The sequence below is a fragment of the Plectropomus leopardus genome, chromosome 6, assembly GCF_026936395.1.
Source record: "Plectropomus leopardus strain MGB_pleo_1.0 chromosome 6, ASM2693639v1, whole genome shotgun sequence".
Classification (NCBI taxonomy): Eukaryota; Metazoa; Chordata; class Actinopteri; order Perciformes; family Serranidae; genus Plectropomus; species Plectropomus leopardus.
The window spans coordinates 36,492,837-36,510,534 of record NC_142181.1 but is presented as its reverse complement, the minus strand read 5'-3'; the positions used below and the strand labels follow the sequence as shown (position 1 = coordinate 36,510,534).

At 42.6% G+C, this 17,698-nt stretch overlaps 3 protein-coding genes across 5 annotated transcripts in view; 2 read left to right on the top strand and 1 right to left on the bottom strand.

The window, feature by feature from the left end:
* nf1a (neurofibromin 1a) overlaps positions 1-17,698 on the bottom strand; it is a 96,793-nt gene that overhangs the window by 29,081 nt on the left and 50,014 nt on the right. For all 3 annotated transcript variants that reach the window (XM_088079368.1, XM_088079370.1, XM_088079369.1), the window contains 5 exons: positions 17,119-17,277; positions 15,185-15,282; positions 12,943-13,089; positions 12,668-12,814; positions 10,736-10,846 (listed from right to left, as the gene is read on the bottom strand). In XM_088079368.1, coding sequence (XP_087935494.1) covers positions 10,736-10,846; positions 12,668-12,814; positions 12,943-13,089; positions 15,185-15,282; positions 17,119-17,277 — 662 coding nt within the window. The remainder of the gene's footprint in view (positions 1-10,735; positions 10,847-12,667; positions 12,815-12,942; positions 13,090-15,184; positions 15,283-17,118; positions 17,278-17,698) is intronic.
* evi2b (ecotropic viral integration site 2B) lies at positions 692-3,858 on the top strand. The gene is made up of 2 exons (XM_042486300.2): positions 692-851; positions 1,197-3,858. The coding sequence occupies exon 2, from the start codon at positions 1,238-1,240 to the stop codon at positions 2,456-2,458; it is 1,221 nt and encodes a 406-aa protein (XP_042342234.2). The 5' UTR covers positions 692-851; positions 1,197-1,237; the 3' UTR covers positions 2,459-3,858.
* LOC121942971 (oligodendrocyte-myelin glycoprotein) lies at positions 5,268-8,862 on the top strand. The gene is made up of 3 exons (XM_088079372.1): positions 5,268-5,571; positions 6,246-6,458; positions 7,284-8,862. The coding sequence occupies exons 1-3, from the start codon at positions 5,567-5,569 to the stop codon at positions 8,269-8,271; spliced, it is 1,206 nt and encodes a 401-aa protein (XP_087935498.1). The 5' UTR covers positions 5,268-5,566; the 3' UTR covers positions 8,272-8,862.

Here is a 17,698-nt window from a genome sequence, read left to right as displayed (position 1 = left end):
GACTGTGATGCCATTCACAGTGCACCGTGTCTATAACCACTCATAAGGAAAAAACAAAACAAAACACACAAAAACAAACAAACGCCCATTTCAAAGCCATTCAGCAGTGAGTTAAAGTTGCAGTAAAGTTGCCGTGGTTGGAAAAATTTGCAAGGTCATGTAAAATTCATAGTGATTGCCTGAATTGTTGTAATCGCCACATCAAGAAATCCTGGAGGGACACAACAAGAAACATTACGACGTTATGGCCCATGTTTGATTTGAGCCAGGTCGAGTCACTGAGCATATTTTTAAAGAGTGAGTCATGTCTTATGTGCTTATCTGAAACAGCAGGTAGATGCTAAGTGAACGTGGAGGTGCATCCACTGTTCTGGTCACCGTGGTCACTGACTCCACAGGATGAAGGGCCCTGTATGTTCTCAATTTAATGGCTGCAAACCACCAGGCATACATTAAAAGTACATGTTTACATATCTTTGCCCTGGAGCTCATTAAAGTCAATGTGCTGGAAGACTGGATTTCTACAAATGTTAATTCAGTGTAGTTCTGCACAGTTCAGTGTTTAACACCTTACCACAGTAAGGCTTTGGTGTGAAACAAGAACTACTATGTTTAACACAGCAGATTGAAAATGCAGGGGATTGTCATCAGTTTCACATGTCACACTTCCTGTAAGTGAGGCAAGACCGAGTCAACATTTCAGCAGAGAGAAGTCTTCTATGCCCCTAGTTCCTCCAAGGGACACGCTGCCAGACAAGCAATATCAAAATATCCCATAACTATTCAACTTTTCACACATCCTGGAACAACACAGCTGACGGGTGACGGAGGTTATTTACGTTAAGTCACTGGTAAGTACATTTTAATCATTTAAATTATTAATGGAGCTTTAGGACCGCCTAATATCTTGAATGCTTTGATTGATGCTGCAGCTAAAATTTGGGACCACACAAAAATGTACTGCGACTGAGCGAAAGATGGCAAATCTATTTACAGACAACTTGTATATATTAAGTGGAGTGAAAACAGTGTCACTGCCAATATTTAATGGTGATAATCACAACTGAATTCAAGATTGAGAATTGATAAAAACGAAGTTGCATTTTGAGGAAATGATGCAACAGCATTTCATAACACCATATTGCTTTAGATGATATGCTCTGCATCTCTAAGGAAATTAACTTCCTCTGTTCTAGCTACAAGAACACAGCAGCCAGCCTGAAGACTGAGGGATACAATGACCTTCCACTTTGTAAGCCTAGTGTTCATATGGCTGCCACTACTGACAGCAAGCAGCACAGTGACATCTGGCCACAACAACAACTTCAATAATGCCATAACAGGAACTCAGGTAACACGAAATAAGTTCACCCATGACCAGCTGACAACACAAGAGATGTCCAGCTCAAACCCACTCTCAGCGGTCTCAGATCCTACCATCACACAGTCTATCAAAGCATATGTAAATCCAACGGAGGAACTAGCTACAAAATCCAGCACTAAACCTTCACTGCAAACAACTTGGACAACTTCTTTGAAGACAGTCTTCCCAGGTATTCAAACAGCAGCAACTCCAACCAATTCCACATCTGCTCAGTTGGACGGCTCAACAGTAGAGATGAGGCCCACAACAGTACAAATCAAAGGCACATCATCAGGAGTAGCAACTGCTACCAGTCATGTGAGCATCCCAACCACAACTACAAGGGTACCACTAACGCTCAGCAGCTCCGCTCAAAGCCAGTTCACCAGTAATAAAGTTACCCGTCTATCTGCACGTCCAACACAGTCGACAAACCTCATCTCTACTAAAACCACATTTGCCAAGCCTGCTGAAAACAACTCTACAAGTTCAGGACACGTCACGCTAGGTGATGCAACGCAGTCTGCAGGTTCATACAAAACTTCAGTGGCTATGACAAAGACACCATTCATCCACATCACCAAAGCAAAGAAAAGACAAGATCCCCCTGAAAATAATGCAAAGTCCAATAAAAGCACAGACCACAGTAAGGTAGTGGCAGGGCTGATAGGTGGAGCCCTGGTACTGATGATGGTTGGATTCCTACTCATCTACATCAAGAAAAGGAAGCTTCAGAAGCATCAGATTACCACTACAGACTGGGCAGGTCCCTCACCGTTTCTTGAGGCTGGAGCTGACAACGTCCAGGTAACACGGAGGTCATCCAACCGAATTTCTCTCTCTAGCTTCCTGCCTCAGAGGCTAACAAAAAGGTTGTCCTTGCTCCCAGAAACAGATGAACAGTTAGAGGACATGACACCAGGTACTACATTTGGAGCTAAACATCAAGGGAGTACATTTGGCCAAGAGGAGGATGGAAATGATGAACAAGTCAGCAATGGGACTGCTGTAGTTGTCCTGGAAATGAAAAACACTGGAGATGATCCAGATACCATTGAAAACTCTGTCTCAGTGACTTCAAAAAAGAGTGAGTAGTTTCTAGGCAGCAGTAAATATGATTGAGAACACAGGAAACTAACTTGCCATTGTTTAAAGAAAATATGACAAGAGAAAAGTCATGTTTATCCAGGGTACTACTGCAAAATTTTAAAAACTTAAAGGCATTACAGCAAAGCAGTATAATATTAACACAGAAGATTACAAAACAAAAAAGTCCAGAATAATGTTTCATCTGACATAAAAGTCAGTCCAATTGAAAATGAAACATATTCGTAAGTCTCACTGATTGCTGTCTGTAGAGTAATGTAACATGTGCAGTTGACAAGTAAAAAGATTCAATACATACCTTTGGCACTGATACAACCCTCTATAGTTTATATATCAGGTTTCAAAACTTTCAAAACATTTCTCAAGAGCAAATTTCTCAACATGTGATTTTCAGATTAGTCATAACTGAATGTGTTTTGTGAAGCTTGTGCAATGAGTCTAAAAAGTGGCTTTATACGATGTCCGCTCACAAGGGAGTTTTGCCACTCATGGTGTGCCAGTGGGAGTGTGGGCACCACTGTCAGACTGTCAGCCACACGCCCCATTTTCCCCAGGCTTGGCACTTTTCAGCTCTCAGCTGCACCTACTGCAGACTGTCAGCGTCTTTATATGGGAAACAGAAGAAGACTACTCACATGAGGCTGTGTAAGATAGTCAAACACAAATGAACAACACAAAATGAAATGTATCGAACTGCAAGGCTTTTACATGTGGATTCACTGGATTTTCTTTTATTGGCCTTCAGACATATGATGACATAAGCCTATTTGTTAGCAAGATATCTGAGACACTAATTACAAATCTCAGTGACACTGGGTGGAACATTAGAGCATGGTGTGTATCAGGATCCAGGTAGGGAACCAGGAACTTGTTAAGCATTCTTAATGAATTTCCGGCATTACTATTTGTGCAGCTTAGGCCGTGAGTTCAGTTAACTTAGTACTTCTACGTTTCATTTCTATTAAAGACACGTTAGAAAGGGCTAGATGTGTAGTGTAGGAGGGCGTACTGCTTACTGCCACAGTGGGTTATGGGTTAATGGTTTCATATGTTGACTGCACTATTCCATGTGGTTATGTGGTTTTCATAATGTGTCATTTCTAGGCTGCGAGAGAAGAGTATGTAGATGTATTTAATCGAGGTGTTAAGTCTTTTTGTTCCTTTGCAAGTTGGTAATTATCTTGATCATGAAGCTTTTGCTCAAATTTCTGTAATTATGTATTTTGTATATCTGACTTTCTTTTATTGTATCTGAAGAGAATAGAGAATTGTGACTGTTAAAAAGCCTGGTGAAAGCTCTGTCACGTCTCTGAGTGGTTGTGGTTTTGAATGTAAAATAAAAAGCACACCTACTTTTACATACCAATAAATCCAACAGCTGTACATTAGCTGGTTGCTTCAAATGAATTTATAACTATTCAAACCTGGCAAGCCTGACATGCTGACTTCACAGCAATCACGTTTACAGTATTTAACTATTTTAGCTCAACCTAAATGATAATAATACTTAAAGGGATAGTTTGGATTTTTTGAAGAGGGTTCGTTTGGGGTACTTACCCACAGAGAGTATATTACAAACTGGAGTCTGATACAGATGCTACACTATGTACTGCCGTGGAGGGGTCAGCAACAAAATGCATTTTAGCCACCTAAAAAAAGTCCTGTGGGTAATATACTGTCTATGTCCCCTCTTCAAAAAAACTGAAATATCCCTTTAATAGTCATTATACTGACAAATGCAGCAATCTCACACATGAACTGGCCCTCTGATTCCCCCGTTAGCATGGCCAAGAGCCAGAACACTGCTACAACCATGTGCTACCTGCATGCTAGAGTGCCATCATGTGTTTGTTTTAATCAGTCAGCACTGATTTGGTAATGTGTAATCCAGTAACAACATATCTCAAACTGTAGGTCTCAACTGAAGTTAGTTTTCGTTTTAATTTGGAAACCTATGATAGTGTTTTTCATTATTTTATCACATTGCATTAGATGCAAGAGTAACATTGACTGCTTTCAGTGTTTAGCTGTATGATGGCCCTACAATAATTGTAATGATCACATTTTTTGGCATTCACATAGTATCACAACAACATTCATTTATTTAAGTGGAAAGGATGCTCTTCAATCAGGCTTGTTTTAGCTGTCGCCCTGTCTAATATATCTTTGTCTTTAGCTGCAGCACGCTGCTGGTCTAACTGTGTCTGTCTGCTGTTTGCTTCTGAGCAGGTAGTGGCTTTTTAGAGAAAACAGCTGCCTGCTGCAGCAATAATAGTGCGATGAGACCACCGAGAGTGACCAAAACACTAAAGTTGTGGGCAAGACAGCAGAACAATGAGCCCAAACTCACTATTAAGATCTGCACATTTTGGTGAATTTTTTCTGTGGGTTCATCACTCCAAGAGACCCCTTTCACACAGTCACATTCTTTTCATACGATCATTCTATACATGGGAATTATGAAAGAATCCACAGTGGCTGTTTTACTCCAGGGAATAGTGGAGATTAGGGCTGCTGATGGAAGCTGAGAGACCGAACCCAAACAATACATGTGCCGTAAAAGCTGCTAAAAGGAGCGGATATTATTTTGTCAGAAAATTAAGTGTTTATAAGAATGTGTGTGCATGAGAGAAAGCTGCTGCTGTGAACCATGCCATTGTCAGCGCGCGCGCACACACACACACACACACACACACACACACACACACACACACACACACACACACACACACACACACACACACACACACACACACTCACTCACTTCCAGCCCTTGCTTGCCTCATCAGCAGCAGAGCTGGCCGGCTCAGTGCTGCAATTCTCTCTGTCTCTCACCCTCCCTCCCCTCTATGCATCTCTCCTTCTCCTAACCCAAACCTCCAACTGCATCGGGAGCCTGCAGAGCGGCGAGCAGGATGGCGGCCAGCGCTTGCAGCCAGCATGTTTAGTGCCACGCCACGACTTCCATTGCAGCCTGAGAAAAAAGGTTGAGACCAGTACCTTCCAACCGCAACCAATAAAGCACAAAGGTAAAAAAAAACTGCAGGAGGGAGACGACGGGAGAAAAGGAGAGATGACAGAGCAACACTAGAAAGGATGAGGTGAGTGATCTGAAATGGGACGATAAGGAGAAATGTATGACCCACATACACAGGAGCATTTCATTCGGAATCATAACGCAGTAAGATACGATGCAATGTTGTGCTGGCTCATGAGGAAAATACTCCCTGCTCTGTCACTTTGCAGATTTCTCCTCTCAGTATTGCATGGAGAGATTTAAAGTAGTAATATTATAGCATTCAAACAAACACAGAGGATTGTAGTGATGGCACAGCAGAGCATCAGCTGCCATTATCAACCAAATAATGCAGTGGCATGAGGATGTTTCTGGAACACATTTGAAGGGTGTTACCACCTCCCACAGTCCTGTCTGTGAAAACACAGACTCACATGGACCTTTTTGGAGCCGAACACCATCTGCAGCTGTGGACACACAGTTACTGTGATGCCCTGAATGAACTGAGTCTCACTGCAGCACAGCCAGCTCCAGTCCCACTGGCAGAGCTACAAGCTGGAATGCTGGAATAGAGGAATATGAGTATGGCAGGCTATACACAAACTGATCTACCATAATACACTTGGAAAATCAAGTCCATGACACACAAAACAGTGCAAGACCTTAACTTTCCATCTAGTTTCTATGGTTGTCTTTTTCTACCACAATACATGACGCCTGTCCTTCTATCCTCCCTGACAAATCTCTCTCCTCCTGCAGAGCTCTGAGCATGCCCGTCAGCTCTGCCTCTCTGCTCTGCCTGCTCCTCCTGCTGCTGTGTGGGCTGCTCGGGGGCTGGGTGCTGTCTATCTGCCCCACTGTGTGCTCCTGCAGCCGCGGACACCGTGTGGTGGACTGCTCCTCACGAGGCCTAACCAAGCTGCCGCCTGGTCTGCAGCACAACATCCGCTTTCTCAACCTCTCTTTTAATAGGTAAGCAGCTGCAGTTCTGCTATGTCACTCTGGTGACAGGCCTGCTCTGTAAGTAACACTGGCTGCCTGTGCATGAAAGAGGTAACAGAGGGTGCTGGGATAAACCTGTGTTTCTTTAAAAAGGCTAGGGAAAGGGCTAGGCTGAAGAAATATATAGTCAGTGTGTGAATGGTAGAACCGACAAAACTTTTCATGATTACACGCACCAACAGTCAGTTAATTGGCAGTCTGTCCTTGTCCCCCTTCTAACGACTTCAGGGACATTTGTAGTTCTTTTTCTGCTTATTTTGATCAACACTACCTTGTGACTGCTTGCACCTAGCTATGTTGACTCTGAATAATACCATGGTGCTCTGAAGGTTGCAGTGTACAGAAACTGACTGTTAGAAACAAAGCTATCTGACATAATAATCTGTCTGAGCTGCTGACATGACTCCATCAGACACCACCACATCCACTGCTTTCACACTTGCAGTGCAAAGCAGCTGGTAAATAACTACTGCAGCAGGGACGCACTGACATCGCAGAGTCCATGTGTAGAAATTCATCGTTAGGCTAGGTTTTAGCATTTCCCATTATACTGTTATTTGCATTCATGACCATAGCGGCCACTGTTCAGAAAAAGTTGAATTAATATTTCCATACATCATTTATGTAGGACAACAGGATCAGAAAAACAACAAAAACAGAATAAAAATATAAATACAGAATAATAACACAAACACACACACATACACACACACACACACACACACACACACACACACACACACACACACACATATATATATATATACATTTATTTATATTTCACTCTTCTGACAGCTTGCAGGGTCTGGAAAACCAGCTGACCCACTATGTCCACCTGCGAACCCTGGACTTGTCCTACAACCGCCTGGAGACTCTGCCTCCTGCCTTGCCACGGTCGCTGTGGGACATGCGAGTGGCAGGGAATCATTTACGCTTGCTGGACAAAAATGACACAGCTTATCACTGGAACCTGAAAGTACTGGACCTGTCGGACAACGAGCTGGAGAGAGTGGTCTTCATCAACAACACGCTTCCAAGTCTCCAAGCTCTCAACCTCAGTCACAACAGGTTTTGGACTGTGCCCACAAATATGCCGCACAACTTGGAGAGCATTGATTTGTCACATAACTATCTGATGCAGATCCTGCCTGGATCGTTGGACCGGCTGCCAAGGCTGGCTAAATTCTATCTGCATGCTAACCGCTTCTCCTGGTTGTCTGAGGGGATATTTGACTGTCTGATGGGGCTGGAGGTGATGACTCTGGGCGATAACCCCTGGGCTTGTGAAGAAGAAGAAAACATAACAAAGCTCCTGACATGGGCTGAGCAGACCCGTGCAACCATCTTAGGCTGCCCCTGCCATACGAGACCTATATGTGGGCAAACCCATCGGGCAACACCTGGGCGGGAGTGGCACTCTGCGCTGTTCACAGAGCCACCTCTGTGGGTAAACAGCAGAGGTGAAGAGCATGACGGTCCATCACCTGCAAGGACTGCAGAGATCACGTCTAGTTACCAGGTGAAATCGGCACTTTTTGAGACAGGAATATATCAGGACAAAAGAGGGTTGAATGAATCTGTGGACCTCCTGCGCTTTGTCTGGACATCTCCTACAAGTTTCGACAGTCTCTCAACACACACAAGCACAACAGCAAGCCCACAGTCTTCAAGCAGGAAGCCCAAAGTCGCTAACTCAAGGAACAAGTGTCACGGACTCCTCATCGGGACTCAAACTGTACCCCTGACTGTTTTAGTCATGACTACAGCATTCAACACCTTGTGAGCCACCTTGACTGGATACAAGTTACACTACCTAACAGATTGTTTTGGACTGTGAATGTATGACCCAGTAAATCCACTTAGCTCCCCCATTTACATTTCTCCTGTAAAAACTGTTGCGACTGTTACTGACATCTCCCCCTATCATCAAATGTATCATGTTTTCAAATAGCTCAACGTGTACAACATGACAATGTCTCTCAAAGGCATACACACATGAACTGTATAAACCTATATGATAAAACTACTCTAAATATCAGAATACATGGTTCAACTAGAGAGCTGCTGTCAGTTCTCAACTCTCAGTATATTGCCTACACAGTGATAGACTGCTGCGCTCTGTGCTTTCTTCAGAATAGTGATGCTTGTGCTATTTGGTCTTGCTGAGCCATTCAAAACAGGATGGACAATACACATTACATAACATTCAATAGTCTCTGTTGGCAATCTGTCACTAAGTAGTGAGGAGTCTGAGGAAGTCTACAAAACAATATAGGAAACTAGAATTGCCACCTTGTGGTTGTATACCTACACCGACCAGTCAAGTTGCAGTTTACATCCATGTCTGTCCAGACTCATATATGTAATAAAGACTTTGAAGGAATTTAATAAAAGCTATTAAGTGTACTTTTTTGCTAAATGGAAGTTATCACTGTTCAGACATGTATGATTTTAGTGAATAACTTGCAGTAGGAAACCTGCTGTCTTCACTTAGAGACCATTTTACAGAGGAGTGATAGAGAGCTTCGTGGCACGGTGCAACAACAATCACCTGAAACTTATTATCAGCAAAATATATATCAGCACAGTGTCAGGGTTAGATTAGCATCACCAACTCAGCATCTGACCAAATATCTCTCCTTCATTTCCTGAGATATGGTGCTGAAGAATGGTCAGAAAACATTATGATGTCACAGTCAAGTTGACCTTTGATCTTTTGGCTATAAGATGTCATTAGTTCACAATTTCTGGAAAATTGATCATAATCTGGAAGAGTGTAAGAATTCTCGACTTATGGACAAAAAAGGAGTTCTGTGAGGTTACAATGACCTTACACCACTAAAATGAAATAAGTTCATCATTGAGTCCAACTGGTTGTTGATGCCAGATGTAATAAAAATCCCTTAAGGCATTACCTTGATATTGCACTCATGAGAATGGCATGGCTGGACTGAGGGACAGGCAGACAACCTAAAAACATGATGCCTCCTGCCACAGCTGTTGCAGAGGCATAAACAGTGACCAATAAAGGGCTAGTTAAATGAAATAATTCAAATAGGAATAAATGTAATGATTATAGGTGTTCCTGTGTGCTGAGGAAACTTATTGATTAAAAAGAGGCAGCCCTTCAAAATTTCAGTGAAGGCAAGAACTGCTCTGTATCCAAAAAAAAATTAAGAGCTCAAATACCTGAATTTAGTAAGCTGTGACTCTGTTTATTAATCACAATGTTGGTGCTGCTTTTTTGTGCATTAAGGCCATGGAACAGTCCATCAAAAGTGAGCTGTCAATGCATTCAGCACTCTGTTACACCTCACTTACAAATCCTGATGAGGAGTGCTATCTGCATGCTGAAAATGAGCCAGAAATCAGGATCCTGAGTGACCACACAAAAGTCTAAAGTCCAAGTCACAAGACTTCAGGAGTGTTTGTGTCATATAGAAGCCACAATTCACCAGTTTCTGAGGGATTCACTAGACTGAACTAAACACAGCGGCAGCACTGTGGGCCGACAAACAAACAAGCTCAATCATCATTTTCCTACAATCTGCAATGATCAAATGGCATCCATGCAAACACTGTGTTGGACTGATGACTTCACAAACACTTTGTTCATCTCGTTCAAACTTTCCTCAAAATTAAAACACCAGAATAACATTACTGGTTGGCAATTGCTCAGTCATGTACCAAGTGATTTGCCTTTCAGAAAATCTCAATAAAGACCGACCCAGCGCTCATTCCCAAATATGTGTTTTTAAACTTGCAGTTCATGGACAGATTGTTCAAAGGCTTTCCAAAATCCAAACTGGTAGAAAGGAGAATCAGAACTCCTTACCATTAGACTTTAAACTCAAGTTGATCAGTCAGATAATAACAGATGCATCTCCATGACAGTAAAGGAAAGTCAACAGTTTATGATGACTGTGTGGCATGGTTGAAAGTAGAGATGGATCAGTATCAGGGCCGATCCGGGTATATTTGAAAGGATCAATATCTGCTAAACCAAAACCAATCGAAAGCCCACACTTTCTTTGCTGTACTCTAGGAATTAACACACCAATTATTACACCATGCTGCCATGTTACTCAGAAATAAGTGTTTAGATATGTTAAAACCCCCGTTATTAAACCTTTGAGCAAAATGCATAAATATGATTAAACAACTACTTTGTACCATGAAAAAGCTCAAAAGCACCGGGCATTAAGCTGGAAATAAGGAAAGAAGAGGGATGAACAGCCAGGTCCTACCTGCGGGCCACGTAGTAGAAGACTGGGTTGCCGGTCTTGGAGGTTCCCGCCTGGTAGAAGATGTTGAGGGTCTTCAAGGCTTTGAACTCCTCCTTCTCATGGACCTGGTGCCTACAGAACAAACCGAGCCAGGTTCAGTCTCACCTTCATTTGTTTCACTGGGTTATCAAGCATCAGGATTTATTTGATAAGAATATTCTATTATATTTTAAATTATATTTTTTATTATTAATTCACATTTTAAATCCCAACGGGACAGCGTTTGACTGACCCTACCCCTTTAGAGCAAGGAAACATGTATTCCAGAGCAGTGCACGCTACTCTCAGCCAGCAACTCCAATTCTTAAGCCAGTGCCTTGCTCAAGGGCATTCATAACTAATTGTTAATCGCAAACAAATTTTTACAGAACCTCTCAGAAAGTAACCTAAATACTAAAAACAGTGCTCCATCTTTAGTTTTCAGATGCTGATATCAATCTCGCTTTAAATATTCAGTATGCTTTTCACAAAGACTGATGGAGGGAAGTGTCTCTGTAAAAAGAGGAGTGATCAGCAGAAAAACAGCAGCTACAAAAGCACCTTGACATTAACTTCAGCATGGAGTTGTGGTGGTTGCTGCTTGAAGGAAACAAAAGAGGAAGCAGCCCAGGAAGCCAGTGTTTGCAGACAGCTAAAGCAACAGCAGTAGCTCTGTGTGTTTTACACCATGATGATTGGTTTTTAACCTAGCTCTTGATCTTAGGCTGCCAAGTTGACACGTGGTCAGGGGCTACAGAGGAAAAGCAGACTACTTGGCTAATTCTGGCATATTTACAGTAATGTTTGTCAAGATACACTGTCCCCGAGTAATAAACCAAATACATATGTCCAAATAAACACATACAACAGTGTAACAGGGAGAGCCACTGCGTGAGTAAGATGCACAGTCAGCAATTTTTTCTTGATCGCAAAGAGTGATGAAGTTTGATACATAAGGCTACAGAAAACTATCCCATATTGATTTTGGATTAGTTAACTGGTCCAAGCAAAATGGAAACAATCAGTATGTTTCCATGCACAGTCAAGTGGAGCTACAGTTATAGCTTGATTAGGAAATTCAATTGGATTATTGTTCTTGTCCCAGTACTCAAGCACCGGACCGGGGGGAAGAATCCACTTATTGATGACGTATGTCTCACTCCAACATGGTGGGTGCAGATATGCCCCCTTTCAGCTAGCTGCTATTGGACCTTCTTCCTGTTGACCTCTTAGGTCACACACCAAACAAGTTAGCAAGCAGAAAACGGGTTGCATGTAAAACAGTGACAACACGGATAACTTTTCCATGTTGTACACTTCATACATACTCTATTACTTTTTATCTTTGTCTTGTTTTGTTTTCTTCCCTCCTTCTTCTTTTGTTTTTCCCATATATCATCTATGAATTTATGCAGTTCGACTTCCGGGTCAAAGCCCCGCGTGGGGACTAAGAGCATGTGCAGAATGCCTAGACCAGTTCAGGTCTGGTTGAGGTACATGAAAGAGTAAATTAACCCCCAACTGCATTATCTAGGTGTGTTAGTTCAACATTGAGAAATTTGATTTAAAACCATTTCAGTGGAACTAACATGTTTACATGTATTTTAAAAGTCCGGTTATAGTCAAAGATAACACAATATTTCAGCTTTTTCTAAGATTATTAAACGTACTGAGTGAAAAATAATGAACCACATCCACAACCCTTTAAGCAGCTAGTGAAGCAATAGTGCGGTAAGATTCAAAAAGTGCACACAACTACATTCCAATCAAAGGAAGTCATCATGGCTGAGACGGCTGAGCGTTAGAGCTGATAATCAGCGATACATGAGCCATCCCATCCATGACATGTTCTAACTATATCATGTTATGAATGGCATGACCACTGCTTGTGTTACAGCCTGGCAGGAATGCTACCTGGTCATGAACTCCTCAAACTTGGAGCTGGTCAGGTTGAGACTGGACCAGTGAGTGTCAGCCACGGGTTTGTGCTCAGGAGGTCCCAGATATGCCAGCAGGGTGGCCATCTTGTCAAAAGGTCGCCTGCCTACAGCCTTGTGGTCCCTGGAAATGAGATCAGATTAAATCATTTTACAAAACTGATAAGTAGTAAAGAAGTATTAGTATGTAGTAGTATGTTATTGAGCAGCAGAACACAACACTTTTGTGCTTCATCGATCATCTATCCTGACCTGTTACTGGAGAGGTACTGGCCAATCCTCTCCTGGTTGTTCCATAGCAGGCGGTGGAGGGCCAGCACGTTGCCATCACTGATGAAGGATAGACTGTGGTTGACAGAGTCGCTGGGTGGAGAGTCAGATGCTATGTCCAAGAAAAACCTGTGGTGAAAACAGAGTACAGGCAGAGGACACTTAACAGGCACTTCGCTGCTGTTGGTAAAGATACTGTTTTTGCACACATCATGCTACCGGGGCGGCTTTTCGACAGTCATGGGCTGGCTTGGCTTGGCTTGGTCCGGTGTTGCCCGTCAGCCCAGCCCTGCATGGATTTGCGTCTCCATTCTAACAGGGCTACCTGCTTGAAGGTGTGTCTTTAGCCAATGAGGGCTTTCCTACAGTGATGACGTTTGAAAGCAGCAGGCTGAAGTCTGATGTTATTTTTAAGGGGGGGGTTCTATATGTGTTTTTCCATCACACAGCAGGCAGGTAAAAGAAATTGCCCGGTTTGAGGTGAGCTGATTGGTGCAGTAAGAGACTGCTGTCTGCAGCTCTTCATCTACCATCTCACTGTGGCTGCTTCTGCTTTTTCTTTCCTCCCTGCCATATCAGACTTGTTCTTATTGCTGCAAACACATTTCTGCAAATTCAGTGAGAATCACATTTCATTTCCTATGGGTTCCTCACAATAAAATATTTTGTTATGTAACAGCTTTTATTATGAAGCAGCAAATTAAGGAAATGTTGTGTTTTCAGCAGCAACTTCACATAAGCAGAGATCTAAGTACAAACAGGACGCAGGAGAGAAACTCAACTCCAAACCACAGAGATTCAGTTAGAGGCTACAAAAGCACTGAGCGCTGAACACATAGACACTTTAAAAAAATGTCTCTCTCTGTTCTCCTGCACAGACAGATGTGAGTGGAGTCTCGCAGCACACACGCTTGTTTCAGGGGGAGAAGGGGGGTCTTCAGAGGTTGGCTGCAGTTGTCACCATGACTCACTTGAGGGCGAGTGTTTGTACTTTTAGACCTACTTCAGAGAAGGTCCATCTCCAGCACGGTTTGGCGTGGCACAGTGCGTCTACACTGATGATGGAAATGCAATCAGCGCAGCATAGTTTAAGTCAGCGTGGCCAAAAGCTGAGATGGAAAAACAGTACAGGTGCCCACAGGACACTTTGAAGTAAGATGATGATGAGATGAACAGCAACTGTCACATGGCATTCTAACTTGTGACCGACAGGCAAGGTCACAAGTGTTGTAAGAGTACCAAAATAACCTGGTTAACCCTTTATGAAACTGTCAAAAGAAAATGACGAATAAGAAACAAGCCACAAAAGCTGGAGCTCAAAAGTAGGTTCTATCTCACACACTACAGGACTTTATCTGTAATACTTTTCAAATCACAAGCATGTGTTCAGAAACAGCACCCTGAGCTGCTTCCTCCAAGGATGAAGTCGCCACTTCTTTGACCCTGTCAGTGCCTGTCGTGTCCTGGCCTCATAGCTGGACAGACTTTCACAACTTCTGCTTGGAGTGCCTAGGTGCAGATCGGATGCCCATCCCCTGACAGGGAGTGGTGTTGTATATTAACAGAATGGATGGACAGGAAGCTAGACTAGGCAATCTTCTCTTCACCTCTGCATCATTCCTCCTTTGTTTAAGGGCATCAAGGACATGGATCTATCCTCCCGAGAGTAGAGGCCCCCTACTTCTGCGCTGCAGCGGCCTAGCTTATAAAGAAAGCCAGCTAGGCGACGTGACTGGAGGTGTAGTATTACCCACAGAGTCCAGTAGAGGGCATCATCTGTGCTAACAGAACTCTGGTTTCAATATGGTAACCTTTGTTATGGTTTCAGCAGCTTGTCCACTGCTCAGCCTGCTGCTTCAACAAACATCACACAAGGTGATGCAGTAAAAACTCACACGCAGTGTTCAATCAAATGCTGCTAACATTTATCACACAGTGGTTATTAACCACTGGTGTGATTTCCTCATCATTACAATAACCCATTATTTGCTCACACAGGCTTTGATTAAACAATGTCATAGGGCCATTTCTTCGAAGCTTTCACAACCTCTAGCTTCAACCCTTTGGGAGGCCTGAAGCCATCTGAACCAAAGCAATGCTTCTCATCACAATTTAGTATGGATAGTTTTCTCTACAAGTCATTTGAGTCAAAGTTGATGAGCTGTTTGATATGGAAAAAAACAGAATGAATGAGGGTATAAGCATCGCACTCCAAGTGTCTTACCTCCTGGCTGAATCAAAGTTGCTCTTGACAAAGTCATTAAAAGGCCTCATGTGTTCTTCTTTTGTAAACAGGACATGGTTTGCAATGCTCTGCAGAATCTGAAGGAAAAGACAGGAGCATACAACATGCATAATGAAAATCCTAACTAGTGTAAGCAGCTCTTCACCTCTGCAGTGAATGGCATTAATTTTAACTACAGTGTGGAGACCTATTCATAAAATAATATTCATTTAAATTTTCTACTGATATTTTTGGTAGAGGTAGAACAGCAATTCCATCTAAAAGTTGCTGTATCTGAGGTAGAAGTAATTCCAGCTCTACAGAACCGGGCTCCCAGATGCTAAACATCACCAGTTTGATGTGTCCAAGTGCTTACATCACCTCAGTGCTGACCTGAGCTGCAGAGAAGCAAAGTCTTTTATTTACAACTTATTTGTCTTGTTGCTGTGGTTTGAGGAAGCCTAGAATTGAGCCTGGACCTAAATTACCTTCATGCTAAACCTGTTGGACACCAACCTGTGCTTTGGATTGTATTTCTGATAAAGTTATGTGTTGAATTTTACACAATACTCATCATTATGCCCTCACAAAGATAGACTGAACACAAAATCACAGGCTCTGGAGCGGATTTTCCACAGAAATCAGCATAGATTTTGGCAAGAATTTCTGGGAAATAATTTGATCTTATGTCCTAGCGCTCAGCCCCGTAGTACACTAAGGGTCATATTCACAAAAGGATTGCGGCTGCTAAACTGTGCAAATGAGAGAAAAAGATAGTGTCCAATCAAAAAAACCACACGCAAAGAGAGAAATAAATGCAAACTGCACGCAAACTGCACTGCCAAGCAGACAGCGTCCTGGCTGCACCTGTCTCATTTTTATGTATGTAAATTGGGGAATATTCAAAATTTTGTGCAAAACATCCCCTTCCGATGCAAATATGGCTTTTTGAAAATACCACCTAATTCACAAAGTCCAGCACAAACTGCCAAAGGCAGTTACAGCGGTGCTATTTAACGCCATTGAGACCCGTGTATTAAATAGGCGCCATTTTATCTCTTCAAAGCACACGAGCTTTGAATGATATGGAATTGATACTGAGGGGGAATCAAGTGGGTTGTGAGCTTATATTAGATTTTGAAATGAAACAGTGATGGAGCTCAGTATTCATCCATAAAGGCTGCCTTATTATAAACAATTCCACCATATAAACCTGGGATCTGTGTGTGACAGCCGACCTGTTTGGATGTGAAGCAGAATACAGAACATTTATTACCGTCAAATCCTAGCCGATCCTCTTAATACAGCAACCGCAGCACCATGTGTAAAAGCGCACGGCCGATGTCTAATTTTGGAGACACATGTACAGTGTCAGCTGCTGTGAGATGCTGCAGCCAGCTGCAACACACAGCAGCTGTGGGCAACAAACTAAACTGATGCTTTCTGTAGAATGTGCTCTTTGCAGTTTTCATCACGAACCGATCTGTGTTCTGAAAAAAGGGAGAAAAGCCTGAAACACTGGGAAAATATCGCTTACTCGATTAAATTGTGATCAGCTTCCAAACATTGTGGGCGTGTTAGCGCCGGCATATAATTAGTGCAAATTCTTTTGTGGATAGAGTGCTAAAATCTGCACAGATCATGGTGATGTAGCGGGAGCAATCCATTCTTTGTCAATCTGGCCCAGAGACTAGGGTGTGTTTCATCACTACTGCTGAATGGTGACACCTTTTAAAATGATTCCACATGGCCTTTCCTGTCCAAACGCTCAAAATGAACAGCCACATAACTCGGCTTAACATTTTCATATCTGTGGATTTATATTTTTAAAACACAATCACACAATATTATAAGTTACTTATCAGTTTCAAAGGCCTTACTAAGTTTCCCTCCAGTCAGCTGCATCACAAAACCCTCCAGTTCACAAGCCTTACCTTGGACATGAGTTTGAGACCCCGTTCTATCCTTGGTAGGGGCTTCTTGTCTAAGATGCCAGCTTCATAGGGAGACACAATCGCTGGGTTGACAAAGCGCAGAAACATGGCGCTGCCCACTGCACCAATGCTGTTCTGTGGAAAACGCTGACTCACCACCTATGTGAAGAAAGATGGAGGGAACCGGGGAGGACAAAGGAGGGGAGAACAAAGGGGGAAATGTAAAAGAGAAGAGAAAGGTTTGAACAAAGGGAAGGGAAAACTATTGAAAATGGATTACATAAAAGAGCAAAGCAGGAAATGCTGACAAACTATACAACTAACAAATTATACATGTATCAATGTGTGTAACAGAGCAGAGTAGGGTGAGCCATGGTCAAAACAGTAAAAGATGACAGGTTCAGAAGGAGGAACAGTGGTGGAAGACATATGAAGAGAGACTTGAAAACAATCAACCCCAGTTGATTTTGGGCTGTAACAGGAGCTAGAAATGTTTTTAGTCTAGTTACAGCCCAAGAAAGAGAAGAGAGTAAGAGCAAGACAAGGAACCCAACGGTCTCCTCTCTGTCGGTGAAGCATG